The following is an 18,532-nucleotide window of genomic DNA, read 5'->3' on the forward strand; positions in this document are numbered from 1 at the left end:
CAATGGATGAACGGGTACAGAGAATCTCTTTCTCTCTCTCTCTCTCTCTCTCTCTCTCATACACACACACACACACACACACACACACACACAAGAAGGGAGGAGGAGAGAAAGAGAAAGGGAGAAAAAGAAATATTAGCCATAAAAAAGGAGAAAATCTTGTCATTCGTGACAACATAGGTGGACCTTGAGGGCATTATGATAAATAAGTCAGACACAGAAAGGCAAATACTGTATGACCTCACTTATACGTGGAATCTAAAAAACAAGCAGAACAAAGCCAATTAAACTATAGATACAGAACACAGATAGGTGGTTGCCAGAGATGGTGGGGGATGGGGAGTGGGGATGGGTGAAATGGGTGAAAGTGGTTAAAAGGTACAAACTTCCAGTTAACAGATAAGTAAGTCCTGGAGACGTCATGTACCACATGGCGACTAATACCGTATTGCATATTTAAAAGTTGCAAGAGTAGACTGTAAACGTTCTCATCACAAGAAAAAAAGAAATTTGTAACTGTGTGGTGATGGATGTTAAACTAGACTTACTGTAGTGAACATTTCACAATATATGCAAGTATCATGTTGTAAACCTAAAATCAATATAAGGTTATATATCAACTGTATCTCAAAAAAAAAAAAGAGAGATTCCACCCTAGATAAAGATTGCCTGCAACAAAATCGCATACTGAGACTGGAATTCCTCCAATATCAAGCCTCTAATTATTCTCTTCATCTGCCTTTTGCTGGAGTCCCTCTGTTGGTGATCTTACTGCGTGTCAGAATGTGCACACTATCACTGTCAGACCCTTAGCTTCAGGTATAAAGAACTCTTTTTCTTATTAGTGTTCTTCCTCTAATAAATAGTCCATTAAATTAAATTTTGAAAAGCTACTTATTGACAGCCCAATTCATTTTTCAAAGATGACAGGGAGAGAAATAATACCTCACTCCGGGGTCTAGAAATCATACACTTTGAATTCCTTTCCCTTGAATCTTCCTGCTATGAAGTAATCCATGTTTCATGTCTTAGTATAAAGCAAATCAATAGTTTGAATTTTTCTCTCTTTCTATATACTATGTTTATTCTCAGAAGCCAGGTAGGAAATTATGTGCTTTCACCGAAAGGACTTCCCAGTTGTGTACCATGTATGTGTGTGTGTGTGTGTGTGTGTGTATGTATACACACACACACACACACACACATATATATAGTACACTTCAGTGGTATATATATATCTCAATGGTATATATATTCTTACTTTAATGGTGTATATGTATATATATATATACACACCATTGAAGTAAGAATCAAGTGAGATGTAGGAGATCAGCAAAACACTCCACTGAGCAGCACAAGAATTAGCAGTAAGAAGAGGAAATGAAAATGGACGTCATTATCACCCATATGATACTGGGAGCAAACGAAATTTTTCTGATACACTCTATCAAAGATATCTAATTTTTAGTGAAAGGATCGTTGGGTACAATGGGAGGTGATGATAATTAAGATTTTTGAAACAGAGCTCAGTGTTCTAGGAGAAGTAATCTGGATCAGAAAGGGAGGGGCCACAAAAGAGGGGAAGAGTATATGTAAAACAGGCAAATACTCTTCCCTCTATTTCATATTCGTAGGTCACAGATACCCATTTCTTTGTGGACAACTATTGAGGTCACTGGGCTGTGTGCTATACAGTTACCTAGAAAAATGAAGTTTGGACTGTGCCCTCTAACAGCTCATATCATAGGGGAAGTAAGAAAAGTACAAAACATATTTCTAAAAGGAGAACACCACCATGCGAAAAGAGAAATAGAGGCAAAGTGCTCAAGCAAAACGTTTTCATAGAAGGGAAAATGGGAGAGGAAGGTTTGAGAGGTAAAGTTTCATGGATGAGAAGGCATCAGAATTTGGATTTGGAGATGATACTGGGTATGGACATGAGGATACCGGGAATGACTGTTCTGGCAGAGAGGAAATGCCTGAGCAAAGGCAGGTAGTAAGAACTCACGGGCCTGTGATGGGGCAGAGCGGCTGGTCCGTGGAAGAGCGGAGGGGCAAATGAGGTTGGAAAGGCAAGCTGGCCTCAGTCATGGAGGGGCTGGAATGCCAGGCTAAGATTATAAGCAGAATAATCTATTTGATCTTGGAATCTAGAAAAATTAATAAGCAGCTCTATTACAAACATGGTAATCAAAGAGGCGCTAGATATATGCATGTGGGCAAACACACAGATTATATGTGACTTAAAACCTCGATTAAAATTTTACAAGAAAGAAAGTGATATACTCTGGAAATCTGAAAAAACAATTTGATGGGCATTTATGCATTGGAGACACTAAAGAAAGGTCCTGAGTAGAAGAGAATGTCTACTATTCAGGTGGGGATCAAATTAGCAAAATATCCAAACCATAATACACCTGAAAGACAAACTGACAAAATTTAATTATGATGACAGCCTACACTGTATCACCGACATCAGCCCTGTGTAGTAAGCAAAAAAGGAACGATCTCCAGTGAATAGGTGTGAAAACAGAAGCTTGGATAACTTACGGGACTTGCCTGAAATCACAAGGTTATTAAATGTTAGAGCCATGAATCCAACTCATTTTTTCTCACGTTGGTGTCCTTTACATTATTCCAATCTTCCTTATTTTTAAAAATGCATTTTTTTTCTTTGCACACAATTACTCTGAGGCCCATTCTGTACTTATGCAATTGCTATTTTATTTTTGCGTTTGAAGAAATATTTTCTTCTTTAAAGTATTTTTACCTTCATGTAAATGGAGACTAATTTTCTTTTATTTCCATGTGAATTTGGAATATCATGGTTTCACTTTTTGACAGGCAAAGTTGTATATTTAAGATGTGTCTTAAGCTCAATATTTAGGTTCACTTCAGTAACAGAACTTAAGGCTAGTTTTTAAAAGCTCACGGAAGAATTCATGAAAACACCATCTTGAATATCCCTCAGTGAGATTCCTTTGGGCTCCTTTTTTTTTTTTTTGAAGTCTATTTATTTATTTATTTAGAGAGAGAGCACATGCACAAGTGGGGAAGGAGCAGAGAGAGAGGAGAGGAGAGACAGAAGCCCAAGCAGGCTCTGCACCACCATGCAGAGCCCAATGCGGGGCTCCATCTCGTGAACCACAAGGTCATGATCTGAGGTGAAGTCGGACACTTAATTGACTAACTGACCCACCCGGGCGTCCCACTTTGGGGCACTTTATAGTGAATCTGATTCAGCTCCTCAGCTACTGGTCCAAATTCACAACGTTTATCACTCGCGCTCTTCCGAAAGGAATGCAACGACTTAGTGTCCTCTAAATATACAAATTGTTTTTTGGAAAACTCTGCTTCCACTTAGGGCTCCTCAGCCTCACCTTAACCTTTAGCCCCACTTTGCTTCTCCAAGTCTTGTCTTATTAGAGAAGTCAGAGGAGATGGAAAGCCGAAAATGAACAACTGCACAGGTTCTTCTAGAATCTGAATCAAACCCTTAATATTCCTTTCTTACGGTTTCAAGTCCAGCTTTTTGGACTTTATACCTAAACAAACATGAATTCATTCCTCTTTTCTGCATTAAGCATAAAATTTTATTTAAGTACAGTTTTTCTCTTTTCCGCAGTTAAAAATGTTTTAAAACCCACTTTCCTTTATTTTCTGACATTCAGGATACAACAAAATGTCTCTTCCTTACATATATGCATAGATGTTTTCAATTTTCACATTAATTTTTGCTTCTCAGCTACTTGCCTTTCTTCGTGAGTAACATTACGTCTTAACTTTGAACGGAAGGACTGATCCTCCAAAAGTACTGTAGCACGTTCCAAAAAATAAAAGTAAAATTTCAGTGCCCCACTAGTTTCAGCGTACCAAAGTATACAAATTCTACACCTTAGGTTTAAGTATGTTTTTTTAAAAAAAAAATTTAGTGAGAGTGTGCACGCACGTGTGCGAGAGAAAAGTGAGCGAGCGTGACAGAAAATCGTAAGCAGGCTCCACACTCATCGCAGAGCCTGACATGGGCCTTGATCTCACCACTGTGAGATCACGACCTGAACTGAAATCAAGAGTCGGACACGTAACCAAGTGAACCACCCAGGCGCCCCTAAGAATGCTTAATAAGCACTCTCAAAATATCAAAATACACACATTAAAATCCTTTGAAAAATTAGACTAACAAGTCAGAGTAGCAATTCAAAACTAGCTTTAAATTGCACACTCATTTTATTGATTTTTTTTAACGTTTAAAAAACTGATTTGGTTTATAAACAAAAGATTTTAAAGCAGTGAGGGTAACTAAATCAATTCCAAATTATTGTTTTCCTTTAATTACAGTTTTTAGCAAAAATCAGTTTTAAAGTATTTTCTAAATTATTGGCTAGAGTTAATATAATCTGTGATTTCATAATTATTGTTTCAAGTAGACATAGGTTCTTAAAAACATTCTATATGTTCGTGTTTGTCACAAGATTCCTTTTGTCACAAAAATCTTTTTGGCAGGTCTCCCTGTACTATTTTCCCACTAGGTGGCAGCATTGGGCTCCATGTTAAAGGACTGAACGCCAAGCAGACCTTTTTGTTCATTTTTTAGTTTTATTTCCTATTTCCTCATCACACAGTCTTAGCACACATTCTGTGGTGGATTCCCTGAAACAGGCAATCAGCTTCCTCGCAGGAAACACATCAGTAACCAAGGGCAACACAAGAGTATAACAGGCAGGTAAATCGTGTTCTCTTCACCTGCGACATACCAGACAGCAAGTGTCCCGTGAAAATCCCAAATCACAATTTTAACAGTCCTATGACACAGCAGAAATAATTATTATATTATTCTTTACATAATTAAAACTAATTACTAAGTCAAACTGAAAAGATACTTAAGTGAAATTTTGATCTATTTTACCTACTTTAAAAGTGGGGAGGAAGGAATGTCTTGTTTTTGACAGATTTTAATTAGATGTTAGGTATAGGCATTTAATAAAAACTTAATAAATTGGCTCAAAGGCTTTTCCCTTAAGGTAGGCTTCTCCCAACCATCTGACATAGATGTACCTCCCTCAGAACCTGACATTTCAAAATCCATCCATCCATTCAAATTAATAGGATTATATAGCTGACTATCATGATACTATCATTGCCAGTGTTATGATAGATTTTTAAATAACTACATCTATTTTTTATTTAAATTTTCTCAATAAAAGAATTTTTAAGGGCAGCCTGGGTGGTGTAGCCAGTTAAGCATCTGACTCTTGATTTCAGCTCAGGTCATGATCTCATGATTCAAGGGTTGTTGAAGCCCTGCATCAGGCTCTACAATGGCAGTGCAGAGCCTGCTTGGGATTCTCTCTCCCTCCCTCTCTCTCTGCCCCTCCCAGGCTCACATTCTCTCTCTCTCTCTCTCTCTCTCTCTCTCTCTCTCTCTCTCTCTGTCCCTCCCTCAAAATAAATAAAAACTTTAAAAAATTTATTTAAAAACGTTTAAAAAGAATATTTAAGCAGTACACTTTTTGAGAAAATAACTTCGGCTCAATAGCAGTACTCAAATATTATAATCAACTAGAGAAATAGGATGTATAGCCCATTTTAAATTGTTTTCTAATTAGAACTAGATGTGTAATTAACTTGTTTTCTTATCATTAGATACTTTCAGGATCTCTAAAACACTGTGTGAAAATGCCACCCTCTGTTTAGTACAGTTAGGCTTTTTTTTTTTTTAATTTGAGTACATTTGTTGATGTTTACAAGGCTGTGTAGCCATGACCACAATCTAATTCCAGACCATTTTCATCACTCCAAAAGGACACCCTGTACCTGAAAACAGTTACTCCACAACTCCTATTTCCCTGACCCCTAGTAACTGTTTACTTTCTCTAAGAGTTTGCCTATTCTGGGTATTTCATATAAACAGAATCATGTAATATGTGACCTTTCGTATCTGGCTCAGCATAATGATTTCAAGGGTCAGCCGTATAGTGACAAGGATCAGTATTCCATCTCTTTTATAGCTACGTAATATTTCATTGTATGGATATGCCACATTTTGTTTATTCACTCATCAACTGATGGACATGTGAGTCATTTCCATTTTGGTTATGATGAATAATGCTGCTATGAAAATTAATGTCCAGGACACCTGGATGGCTCAGTCGGTTAAGCATCCGACTTCAGCTCAGGTCATGATCTGGCAGTTCTCTTGAGTTGGAGCCCCCACGTCAGGTTCTGTGCTGACAGCTCGGAGCCTGGAGCCTGCTTCCGATTCTGTGTCTCCCTCTCTCTCTGCCCCTCCCCTGCTTGCACTCTCTCAAAATTAAACATTGAATAAAAAAAAGTTAATGTCCAATTTTGTATGTGGACATTGTATTTTCAATTCTCTTGGGTATGTGATTCCTAGGTCATATTATAAGCGTGTTTAACATTTTGAGGAACTGCTAAATTTTTCTAAAACAGCTGTGCCATTTTATACTCCCTCCCGGCAATGTCCGAGAGTACCAATTTCTCCACGTCATTGCCAACCCTTTTTATGGTTCATTTTTCTTCATTCTCTTTCTATCATTTAGGCTGGATACTCTCAATTGACTTATCTTCCTAACATGTTGGGTTTTTTGCCTGTTCAAATCTGCTATGCATAGTACATTTTTCATTTCAGTTATTGTACTTACTCAAATCTAGAACTTCTGTTTGGTCCTTTCCTAATAATTATTGCCAGTTTTATTGATGCTTTTTTTTTTTTCAGGAGAGAACACTTAGAGCTTTTTATTGTGCCCTTTTTTTGTTGATATCCATTTGGCCTGGATTTTCCATTTAGGCCTATAATACACTGCAGATTAATTTTAGAGTACGGTTTGAGGCAAGGGTCAGGGTTCACGATTTCAAATATGGATAATCAGTTGTTCTAACATTTCTATTCTTCACCTATTGAATTGTTTTGGCATCTCTTTCAAAAATCAGTTTGCCATTTAAGCATGGGCATATTCTGTTCTAGTTATCTATTTGCCGGTCATTATGCCAAAACCCCAATGCTCGATAGGACTTTATAGTAAATCTTGAAGTCATATAGAGGAAGTCCTCCAAATTTGTTCTTTCATAAGACTGTTTGGGTATTTCAGCTCCTTTGCATTTTAATACAAACTTTAAAAATTGGCTTGTCAATTTCTATTTAAGAAAAAGGCTGCTGAAAAACTAGTTGGGGTAACACTGAATCTATAGATAGTCTGGGGAGAATTGATATATTACCAATATTAAGTCTTCCAATTCACTGACACGATATAGCTTTCCATTCACAGGCATCTCGTTTAATTTCTCTCAGCAGTGTCTTGTAGTTCTCATTGTTCTTACAAATCTTGTTAATTTATTGCTATGTATTCCATGTCTGATGCTGTTGTAAATGGAAATTAAAAAAAAAAAAACCTTTATTTTCCAATTGTTTGCTGCTTGTACACAGAAATACAACTAATTTCTGCATTCTGCCCTTCTATCATGTGACTTTGCAAAGTTTGTTAGTTTTATTGGTTGCTTTTCAGATTCTTAAGGGTTTTTCATGCAAAGTCATCATATGCAAAGAGAGACATTTTTACTTTTCCTTCCCATTTCACATTCCTTTTAAAAAACATTGCTGTAGGGGCGCCTGGGTGGCTCAGTCGGTTAAGCGTCCGACTTTGGCTCAGGTCATGATCTCACGGTTCATGGGTTCGAGCCCCGCGTCGGGCTCTGTGCTGACAGCTCAGAGCCTGGAGCCTGTTTCAGATTCTGTGTCTCCTTCTCTCTGTGACCCTCCCCCGTTCATGCTCTGTCTCTCTCTGTCTCAAAAATAAATAAACATTAAAAAAAAAAAAATTTTAAAAAACATTGCTGCAGTGATTGAAACTTCCAGCAAAATGTTGAATAGAAGCGATGAAAGTATATAGTCAAAGCTTGCTCTGGAAACCTCTTTAATTGGAGCTTATACTCTATTTTAACTATTCTTATCATTCAGTTTAGGTTTCCTGCCTAGCTATTTGTTTTCTATTCATCCTGGGGTTTTTTTCCCCCTTTCCTGATATTTTTTGGCTTAATCAAATGTTCTTAGAATTCCATTAAATTATTGACACTTTATGTATACTGTTTTGTATTTTTTTTTAATGGTTGCTCTATGGGTTATAATGTGTTCCATAACTTATCAGTCTACTCAGTGTTACTGTTCTACTTCATATAAAATGCAATAATCCCACAACTATACTTTCATTCACCCCATACTATACTGTCATTTGTACAATTACCAAATATGTTGTATCTATGCACATTACAAACCCCACACCACAATGTTACAGCTTTGCTTTTAAATAGAAAAAATATATAGTATTTTATTTACCCACATATTACAGTTGTTTTAACACGGTCGTTCTCAATGAGGAGCAATCTAAGGGGTAGAAGAAAGATCCTGCTAAATATCTTCCAATGCACAGGAGAGTCTCCCCACCCTCTACCCAGCCCAGAATGTCAACAATACCAAGGCTGAGAAACTGTGCCTTAGGAATAATGTGCATTGTTTTTATCTAGTTGCTTTCAAGATACTCTCTTTATAACTTTGGTTTTCATCATATTAACTAATGTGTCTAGGTAAGTTGTTCTTTTTATTATCCTGCTTTGCAGGGGAGATGTCTGAGCCTGTTAGGTCTGTAGGGTTTTTACACCAAATTTAGAATATTTTTACTAACACTTTTTCAAATATTTCATGTGGCATTACCTGTCTTCTCCTGGAATACCAATTACACTTATTTTAGACTACTTGATATTGTCCCTCCGGTCTTGAGGATCTGTTCACTGATTTTCATTCTCATTTCTGTTTTTCAGACTGAATTATTTTTTTGTCTTTATGTTAATCATAACTTTTTTCCTGTTTTCTCCAATATTTTGCTAAGCCCATCCACTGTATTTTTGTTTCCAGATACTATACTTTTCGATTGTAGAGTTGCTATACTTCGTTTTTAGTGTATATTTCTTGCTGAAAATCCCCACCTATTCACTATGACTTTATTTTCCTTAAGTTCTTGAACATATAATCGCTGCTTTAAATAAGACCTTATCTACTAAGACCAACATCTGGGTCATCTTGGGGTCAGTTTCTATTAGTTTTCTTCTTTTTAAAAACATTTTTTAATGTTTATTTTTGAGAGAGAGGGACAGACAGAGCGGGAGTAGGGGAGGGACAGAGAGAGGGGAAGACATAGAATCCCAGGCAGGCTACAGGCCCTGAGGTATCAGCACAGAGCCCGACGCGGGGCTATAACTCATGAAATGTGAGATCGTGACCTGAGCCCAAGTCAGACACGCAACTGACTGAGCCACCCAGGTGCCCCGAATTACTTTTCTTCTTAATTGTGGGTCACATTTCTTGTTTCTTCAGTTATCTAGTAATGTTTATTTACTGAACATTATACATGGTATATCATAATGACTATACATGTGTAATCTTCCTCTGGTGATTACTGATTTTTTTTTATAAGAAGGAGATAACTTTGCTGAACTCAAACTCCAAAACTCTGTCTCTTCTGTGCAGGGGAGGAATCGAATCTGTTCTCAGTTCTTATCTTCTAGCTATTGTTTTCCACCAGGACCTGGAATCTCCCTTACAAACATATTTCAGAGGGTCAATTAAATGTATTTCACCTGAGTTTACACAGAGATTTTTGAGGCTCCTCCCTAAGCAACCCCTTTTTCAGCGACTTCATGCTTACTTTTCAGCCTTGCTAATGGTTCTGAACTCTGTGCTCTGACCCCACCAGCCAGTAAATGCATGGACTACAGGTGGTGTTAGGCAAACAGCCACACAAAGACAGATCTCATCCAGTGCCGTTTCTATCTTTCAAGGACTAATTCCCCTTCGGGTTCTGCTTGCTTTTGATCATGTCCCAAGCCTTTGGATAGTTGTTTTTCTTTCATATTTAGTCCAGTTTTAATAATGGTTATCTGCAGGAGAAATAATGTGATACAGGCAACTTCACCAATATTGGAATACGAGTTAGGGATTATTATATCCATCTGGACCTCGACACATCCATCTCTCCTAATTCTTATGCATAGCAGCCAACACAAAAGAAACAAAAAAAAAAAACGTTTTTATGAGACCCTACTTCCATGCCCGATGAAACTCGTCCATGGTATAATGAAAATAACGTGGACTCTGTTATCACAGAAATTGTCTGCTAACTGCATGAACTTACAAAGATTATTAACTTCTTTTCCACTTGTATCAGGGAGGCAGTCTCACAGTGTTGTCGGAAAGGTTAAATGCTCACATCACAAAGCATACAGCGAGTGTTAAAAACAAAAAAAAATGTTGGTTTCTTTTCCTTAGACCTCTCCCTCCATTCCAGCAATGGAAATAAAAGGAATTCCTAAAACACGACCACTTTTTTTTCTAGTTACTTCATTCCATAAGTAACATCTAATCGAGTTCACTTCACAAAGATGAAAGAACACAAGACTGAGAACAAAACTCACTTGATGAACATACACAAGGCAGAAACAGAGACTGTTGAAGGGGATGATGAATCCAGGGAAGATTCCCACATCCACAGTGTCTCTGCGTAAGCAAGTATGGAGGCAGGAGGAAGACTGGTGATGTAAAAGGCATCTTTATCACAGAATTTCTCCATGAGTGAATAGAGAAGTGTCTTTCTGCGGCTAAGAAAAGTATACAATGAACCACAATAATCTAATAAGCAAAACTGCTATTGAAAAAAACAGAACAAATTTCAAAAGTGAAATGAATGCAAAGGTAAGGAAAAAAATTAACTTGAAAAAATTAAATCATATATGTCAGCTGGGCAGAAGGTGGAGTAGGTAAACTCTACAATTGCCTTGTTCCATGGATACAAGTACATAACACTCCTCTCAGTGTAAGTAACCTAGAAAATAACCCAAAGACCAGGAGAACAAACTCCACAACTAAAGGCAGGCAAGAGGCTATAATGAAGAAGGTAGGAAGGGTGATGACATGGTCTGAGAGTGAAACAGACCGTGGTGTCCGTGGTGGAGAGGGAGTCAGTGGTGCAGAGAAGAGTGGAAAACAGATTTTCACACTGGGGAGCTCATGAATGGGGAGGACAAATCTCCACAATATTTCCTTTTGAACGTGACAGGGGCCAAATTTCGTGAGTTCTCAAAACCAGCAGGACTTAAAGGCTGGAATTTTAAAAAACAGCAGGCTGAGCTCTGGGAGAGCCTGGATGGCAGTAGGAAGCAGAGCCCCCAACCTTAAAGAAACAGCACAATAAACAGCTTGTGCAGATACAGTGTAGACCAGCAGTTTGAAAATGCAGGGGTAGATAGGAAGGAGTGGGATTTGCTCATCTCAGAGCATGGCCTGGAGACACAGGGATCACAGGGAGACTCCTCCAGGAACAATGGAGCTGCCAGGCACCACTGCCCTCCCTACCGCACAGCATAAACAATGGCCATCTGTGGGAACCAGCATGGCACCAACTCTCCTCACCTAACTTGCTTACACCAAGCCCCCAGCCCCGGTCTTCAGCAGATCTGCCCTTCCCAGTCATACATGCCCTAGGCTTGGCACTGTGAACCCATCCTGGAGAAGACCAGACCACATCTCCTGTACCTTTTGTGAGACCTCAGTTCTGGCAGTAACAGGGGCAGGTCTCATTTAGCAAGCAGACCGTTGCACACCTTGCTAGAGAGCCTCTACAGACAACTGGACTGAAGGAAAAGCAGGCCAAGGCTCAACGGAACGGTACATGCAACACACACAGGAGACACTGAAGTGCCAGGCCCTGGGTAACAGGGGATACTGCCCTGTGGTATACTAGAGGATCTATTCTTCATAAGGCTATTATCATTGAGAGCATGAAAAGTAGCTGACTTTCCTAACACACAGAAACAGACAAAGGAAGTCAGAGAAAATGAGGAGACAGAAACACATTCCAAAAGACGGGCCAAACCACAGCAAGAGACAAAAGTGAAAGGAGAGAAGTAATATGCCTACCATAAAGATACTCCCTGAACTGGAGAAAAGAGTAGACGACATCAGTGAGACACAACACAGAGATTAAAAAAAAAAAAAATCAGAGATCAAGAACACAATAAAATTTACTTAAAAATACACTTGATGGAATGAGCTTGATGAAACAGAGGAACAAATTAATAACTTGGAAGACAGAGTAATGGAAAGTAACCAAACTGAGCAAAGGAAAGAAATTATGCAAATTGAGAATAGTCTTAGGGAACTCACTGATTTCATCAAGCATAATAACATTCATATTATAGGGATCTCAGAAGAAGAAACAAATAAGAGGGCAAAAAAATTATTTAAGGAAATAATCTGGGAAAGTAAGTAGATCCAGATCAGGAGGCACAGAGAGACCCCTCTAAAATTCAACTCAAGGAGGTGCATACCAAGACACATAGTAATTAAAATGGCAAAAAGTAGCAAAAAAGAAAAAGTTTTAAAAGCAGCAAGAGAAGACAATTATACACGAGGGAAACCCCATAAGGTTATCAGGATTTTTCAGTAGAAACTTTGCAGGCCAGAAGGGAATGGCATGATATATTCAAAGTGCTGAAAGAAAAAAACATGCAACCAAGAACACTCTATCCAGCAAGGTTATCATTCTGAATAGAAGGAGCGTAAAGAGTTTCTCAGATGACAAAAACTAAAGGAGTTCATGACCCCTAAACCAGTCCTACAAGACATATTAAAGAGGACTCTCTGAGTGGAAAGGAAGACCATAAGTGAGAGTATGAAAAGTAAACACAAAAGCAGTAAAAATAAAAATATATCTGTAAAAATCAGTCAATGGACGCATAAAGTAAAATGATGTAAAATATGACATCATATACCTAAAATATTAGGGGAGAGGAGTAAAGAATGGGTTTAAACTTAAACAACCTATATGCCAACAAACTGGACAACTTAGAAGAAACAGATAAATTCTTAGAAACAAATAACCTATCAAAACTAGGGCGGAGGAAAAACAGAAAATTTGAACTGACCAATCACCAGCAATGAAACTGAATCAGAAATCAAAAAAACTTCCCCAAACCAAAACTCCAGGACAAGATGGTTTCACAGGCAAATTCTACCAAACATTTAAAAAAGAGTTAATACCCACTCTTCTTAAACTGTTCCAAACAAATAGAAGAGGAAGGAAAATTTCAAAGTTCTATGAGGCCAGTATCACCCTGATACCAAAACCAGATACAGACACACACCCCTGTCCCCACCACACACACACAAAGTACGGGCCAAGATCTCTCGTGAATATAGATGCAAAAATCCTCAATACTCTACAATTAAGTGGAATTTTTTCCCCCAGGACACAAGAATGGTTCAATATTCACAAAACAATCAACATGATACATCACATCAGTAAGAGAAAGGATAAAAACTGTGTGATCATTTCAAAAGGTGCAGAAAAAGCATTTGACAAAGTATGATGTTCACTCATGATAAAACCTCTCTGCAAAGTACGTCTAGAGGAAACATATATCAACATAATAAAGGCCTTATTTGAAAAACTCACAGTGAACATTATACTCTGTGGGGAAAAACTGAGAGCTTTTCCCTTAAGGTCAGGAACAAGACAAGGATGTCCATTCTCACCACTTTTATTCAACACAGTACTGCAAGTCCTAGGCACAGCATTTAGACAACCTAAAGAAATAAAAGACATCTAAATTGGTAAAGAAGAAATAAAATTCAGTATTTGTAGATGACACAATACCATCCATAGAAAACCCTAAAGACTCCACCAAAAAACCACTACAAGTGATAAATGAATTCAGTAAAGCCACAAGATCTAAAATCAATGTACAAAAGTCTGTTGCATTCCTAAGCACTAATAATAAAAATACAATCCTGAGGTGCCTGGGTGGCTCAGTTGGTTGAGCATCCGACTCTTGATTTCAGCTCAGGTCATGATCTCAGGGTTCATGAGATGGAGCCTCATGAGGGGCTCTGTGCTGACAATGTGGAGCCTGATTGGGATTCTTTCTCCTTCTCTCTGCCCCTTGCCCATTTATGCTGTCTCTCTCAAAATAAAGCATAAAAAAAAAATAAAAATACAATCCAATTTATAATTTTACCAAATATATTAAATATGTAGGAATAAACTTAACCAAAGGGATAAAAGACCTATACTCTGAAAACTACAAAACATTGATGAAAGAAATTCAAGATGATGCAAAGAAATGACAAGACATTGATGCTCATGAATTGGAAACACCAATATTATTAAAATGTCTACCCTACCCAAAGCAATCTACAGATTTAATGCAATCCCTATTAAAGTACCAACAGCATTTTTTACAGAACTAGAAAAAACAATCCTAAAATTTGTATGGAACCACAAAGGATCTCAAATAGCCAAAGCAATCTTGAAAAAAATAAAATAAAACTGGAGGTGTCACAATTCCAGATTTCAAGTTACATTACAAAGTGGTAGTAATTAAAACAGAATACTACTGGCATAAAAACAGACACATAGATCAGTGGAATAGAACAGAGAGCCCAGAAATAAAACCACAATCACATGGTCAACTAATCTTCAACAAAGGAAGAATCAATATCCAATGTGAAAAAGACTGTCTCTTCAACCAGTGGTGCTGGAGTAACTGGAGAGCAACATGCAGAAGAATAAAAGTGAACCACTTTCTTTCACCATACACAAAAATAAACCAAAAGTGGATTAAAGACCTAAATGTGAGGCCTGAAACCATAAAAATCCTTGAAGAAAGCATAGGCAGCAATCTCTCGGACTCTGGCCATAGCAACACTTTTCTAGAGGTCTCCTGAGGCAAGGGAAATAAAAGCAAAAATAAACTACTGGGACTACATCAAAATAAAAAGCTTCTGCACAGCAAAGGGAACCATCAACGAGAATAAAAGGCAATCTACTGAATGGGAGAAGATACTTGGCAAATGACATATCTGATAAAGGGTTAGTATCCAAAATATACAACTCAACACCCCAAAAAATGAACAATCCATTTAAAAAATGGGCAGAAGACACAAATAGATATTTCTCCAAAGAAGACACATAGATGGCCAAAAGACACATGAAAAGATGCTCAACATCACTCATCATCAGGGAAATGCAAATCAAAACTATAATGAGATATTACCTCATACCTGTCAGAATGGCTAAAATAAAAAATTTTAAAAACAAGTGTTGGCAAGGATGGGGAGAAAAAGGAACCTTCTTGCACTGTTGATGAGAATGCAAACTGGTGCATCCACTTTGGAAGACAGGATCAAAATTCTTCAAAATATTAAAAATAGAACTACTATGGGGCGCCTGGGTGGCTCAGTTGGTTAAGCATCCGACTTCGGCTCAGTTCATGATCTCGCAGTTTGTGAGTGTGAGCGCCGCATCGGGCTCTGCGCTGATAGCTTGGAGCTTAGAGCCTGCTTCAGATTCTGTGTCTCCTTCTCTCTCCGCCCCTGCTCTGCTCATGCTCTATCTCTCAATAATAAATAAAGGTTAAAAAAATTTTTTTTTTAAAATAGAACTGTATGATCCAGGAATAGTAGCGTTGGGCATTTATCCAAAAAAAAAACAAAAACATTAATTCAAAAGGATACCTGCACCCCTATGTTTACTGCAGAATTACTTACAATAGCCAATATATGGAAGCAGCCCAAGTGTCCACTGACGAATGGACAAAGATGTGGTATATATTTGTAATGCAATGTTACTCAGCCATAAAAAAAAAAAGAAAAAAAAAGAAATCTTGCCATTTGCAACAACATAGGTGGAGCTAGAGAGTATTATGCTGAGCAACAGAAATCAGAGAAAGACAAATACCATATGATCTCACTCATATTTGGAATTTAAGAAACAAAACAAACAAGCAAAGGGAAAAAAGAGACAAACCAAGAAACAGACTCAAAGTGATGGTTACAGAGAGGAGGTGGTAGGGGAAATGGGGGAAGGGATTAAAAGTACATGTATCATGATAAAATTAAGTGATAAAAAAAAGTCACATAAAAAATTAAATCATACATGTTTAAATTTTTAAAAGTTTATTGTGCTTCCTCCTGTTTATAAAGTGAATTTTGTTCCTTGTAAAGAAAAAAGATAAAATTGTATAGGACCATATAAATTTTAAAAATTAATAAGAGATTATGAAACATTTACCATGAATTTACATGGTGTTTTACATGATTTTTAATATTTGCATTGTATATCTGGGATAAATATGACATGATTTGTTTACGTAGTCTTATAAATTGTTGGAAATTTAGGCTGTTTCTAATTTACAGAACTATAAACTATTTATAAATGATTTCACACATCTCTGATAATTTCCTTGGCTTTTGTCACCTGTAAGTATAATCAGCATACAATTAATGTCCCTATCTCAATTACTACTTAAAATATTAATAAAGGAATAAAAATGGAATCTTAAGAAACATGTAAGAGAATGCTTTCCAAGTTGTATCTGTATTAATTCATGATTACTATTCCTTAGATATAGGTCTGTTGCCACCTACTTACATCATCTTTCAATCTGTTTTCTCCATCTTTTCCACGGGTAGGTAAGAGACTTTATTATACAGTATTCGAATATTCAACTGCACCATTTTTACAGAAACTATTACACTTGTGTTTCTAGTATCCTATCATTAAAGCATAATGAGGCATCAGTTGTTCCAAGTGAATTCACACAGGTTTACTTTTCTAAGGTTTTAGAGACAGATGAGACAAACACAGTTGCTCCAAGGAAATCGAAGTGGAAGCATTGCTCACACAGATAGGACAGAGCTGAGAAGCTGATAGGCTGAGAAATTAGAAAGAATCAGAATGGTTAATTATAAGACTCTCATGATTATATAATCCTATACTGCTAACATATACACTCTCTGCTTAAGCCACTGAAAATAACCTGAAGGAGAAAAGGCCAAAGTAAAATTGACTTATTTAAATAATAACACAATATACCTTCTGAATATAATACTTTTTATGTTATTGATTGATTGGTTTAAATGTCAGAATAATGCCTACAATAATGATCATGTTTCTGTATCAGTAAGCAGAGGTGAAGAACAGAGGCATTTCCTTGGGTTCCTTAGTCAGATGTACATTGATAAAAACCAGAAGTCAGCAGAGTTTTTCTGTAAAGAGCCAGAGAGTACATATTTAATCTTGTGGGTCCTATAGTCTTTGTTGTAGCTATTTAACTCTACCATTGTGGCACAACACAACCACAGACGATATGTAAATGAATGAATGTGGTGGTATTCCAATACAACTTCATTTACAAAACAGGTAGTGGGGGGGGGGGGGGTGGCACCTGGGTGGCTCAGTCGGTTGGGCTCAGGTCATGATATCACAGTCCGTGGGTTTGAGATGGAGCTCAGAGCCCGGAGCCTGCTTTGGATTCTGTGTCTCCCTCTCTCTCTGACCCTCCCCCATTCATGCTCTGTCTCTCTCTGTCTCAAAAATAAACAAACATTAAAAAAAATTAATAAAAGAAAAGCAGGTAGTGGGCTGGATTTGGTCTATAGTTTGTTGGCCACTAGTCAACAAACACTGAGTAAACACTGAGAGGGAAATATCTAGTAAAATGCTAGTTAATTTCTTGCCTAAAGAACACGGCCTAAAACTCCAAATGAACAAGGAATATTGTATAGATGAATGCAATTTTACTTTCCTATGATATTTCCTATGATATTACAGGAATCACAATTTCAATTATAGGAATCACAATCACAATTATAGGAATATGAGCTCAATATATAGTTGAACCAATTTTTCTAGATATCAATACCTGAGAATCATTTACCTGTGCATAATCACCAAAAGGTTGAGAATAAGAAATGCACTTTTCCAATGTGTGTTGTGATTCATTTCCCTGAGAGATTGCATCCAGAATGTTGCTTGCAATTCCAGTCTTCTGTAGAGTGGTTTTACTTGCAGGGGCTAAAGGCAAAATCAATCATATTTTCAGCTAAAAGTTGTTTTATTGTAAGTTATAAGCAAAATACAAAACTTGTATTCCCAAAAAGAACACAAATTTTCATTAGCCAGTATATGTCTATATTTATTATGCCCAGGGGAAAAATATGTAGTATATGATGTTGTCTTGTTCATTTAAAGCAACTGAAAGTGGAAGTTTGCCCTATAGATAAATAATTTTGATGGAAACATTTTTTAGATCTATATCTAATCTCTAAAAGAAGGCAAACAAGGGGCGCCTGGGTGGCTCAGTCGGTTAAGTGCCCGACTTCGGCTCAGGTCATGACCTCACGGTTCTTGAGTTTGAACCCCACTCAGGTCATGATCTCACGTTTCTTGAGTTTGGGCCCCATGTAGGGCTCTGTGGCTGACAGCACGGAGCCTGGAGCCTGCTTGGAGTTCTGTGTCTCTCCCTCTCACTCTGACCCTCCCCCACCCCTGCTCATACTCTGTCTCTCCCTCTCACTTTCTCTCTCTCTCAAAAATAAATAAGTTAAAAAAATGTTTTTAAAGAAGGCAAACCAAATGTAAACTAACTGTTCTTGTTAATGCAATAGTTGTAACCATCCATTTTT

At 37.4% G+C, this 18,532-nt stretch overlaps 1 protein-coding gene across 2 annotated transcripts in view; it reads right to left on the reverse strand.

Moving 5' to 3' along the window:
• RAVER2 (ribonucleoprotein, PTB binding 2) overlaps positions 1-18,532 on the reverse strand; it is a 92,067-nt gene that overhangs the window by 11,279 nt on the left and 62,256 nt on the right. For both annotated transcript variants that reach the window (XM_058717121.1, XM_058717120.1), the window contains exon 11: positions 17,785-17,921. In XM_058717121.1, coding sequence (XP_058573104.1) covers positions 17,785-17,921 — 137 coding nt within the window. The remainder of the gene's footprint in view (positions 1-17,784; positions 17,922-18,532) is intronic.

This window comes from Neofelis nebulosa, chromosome 2 (genome assembly GCF_028018385.1).
Source record: "Neofelis nebulosa isolate mNeoNeb1 chromosome 2, mNeoNeb1.pri, whole genome shotgun sequence".
Classification (NCBI taxonomy): domain Eukaryota; kingdom Metazoa; phylum Chordata; class Mammalia; order Carnivora; family Felidae; genus Neofelis; species Neofelis nebulosa.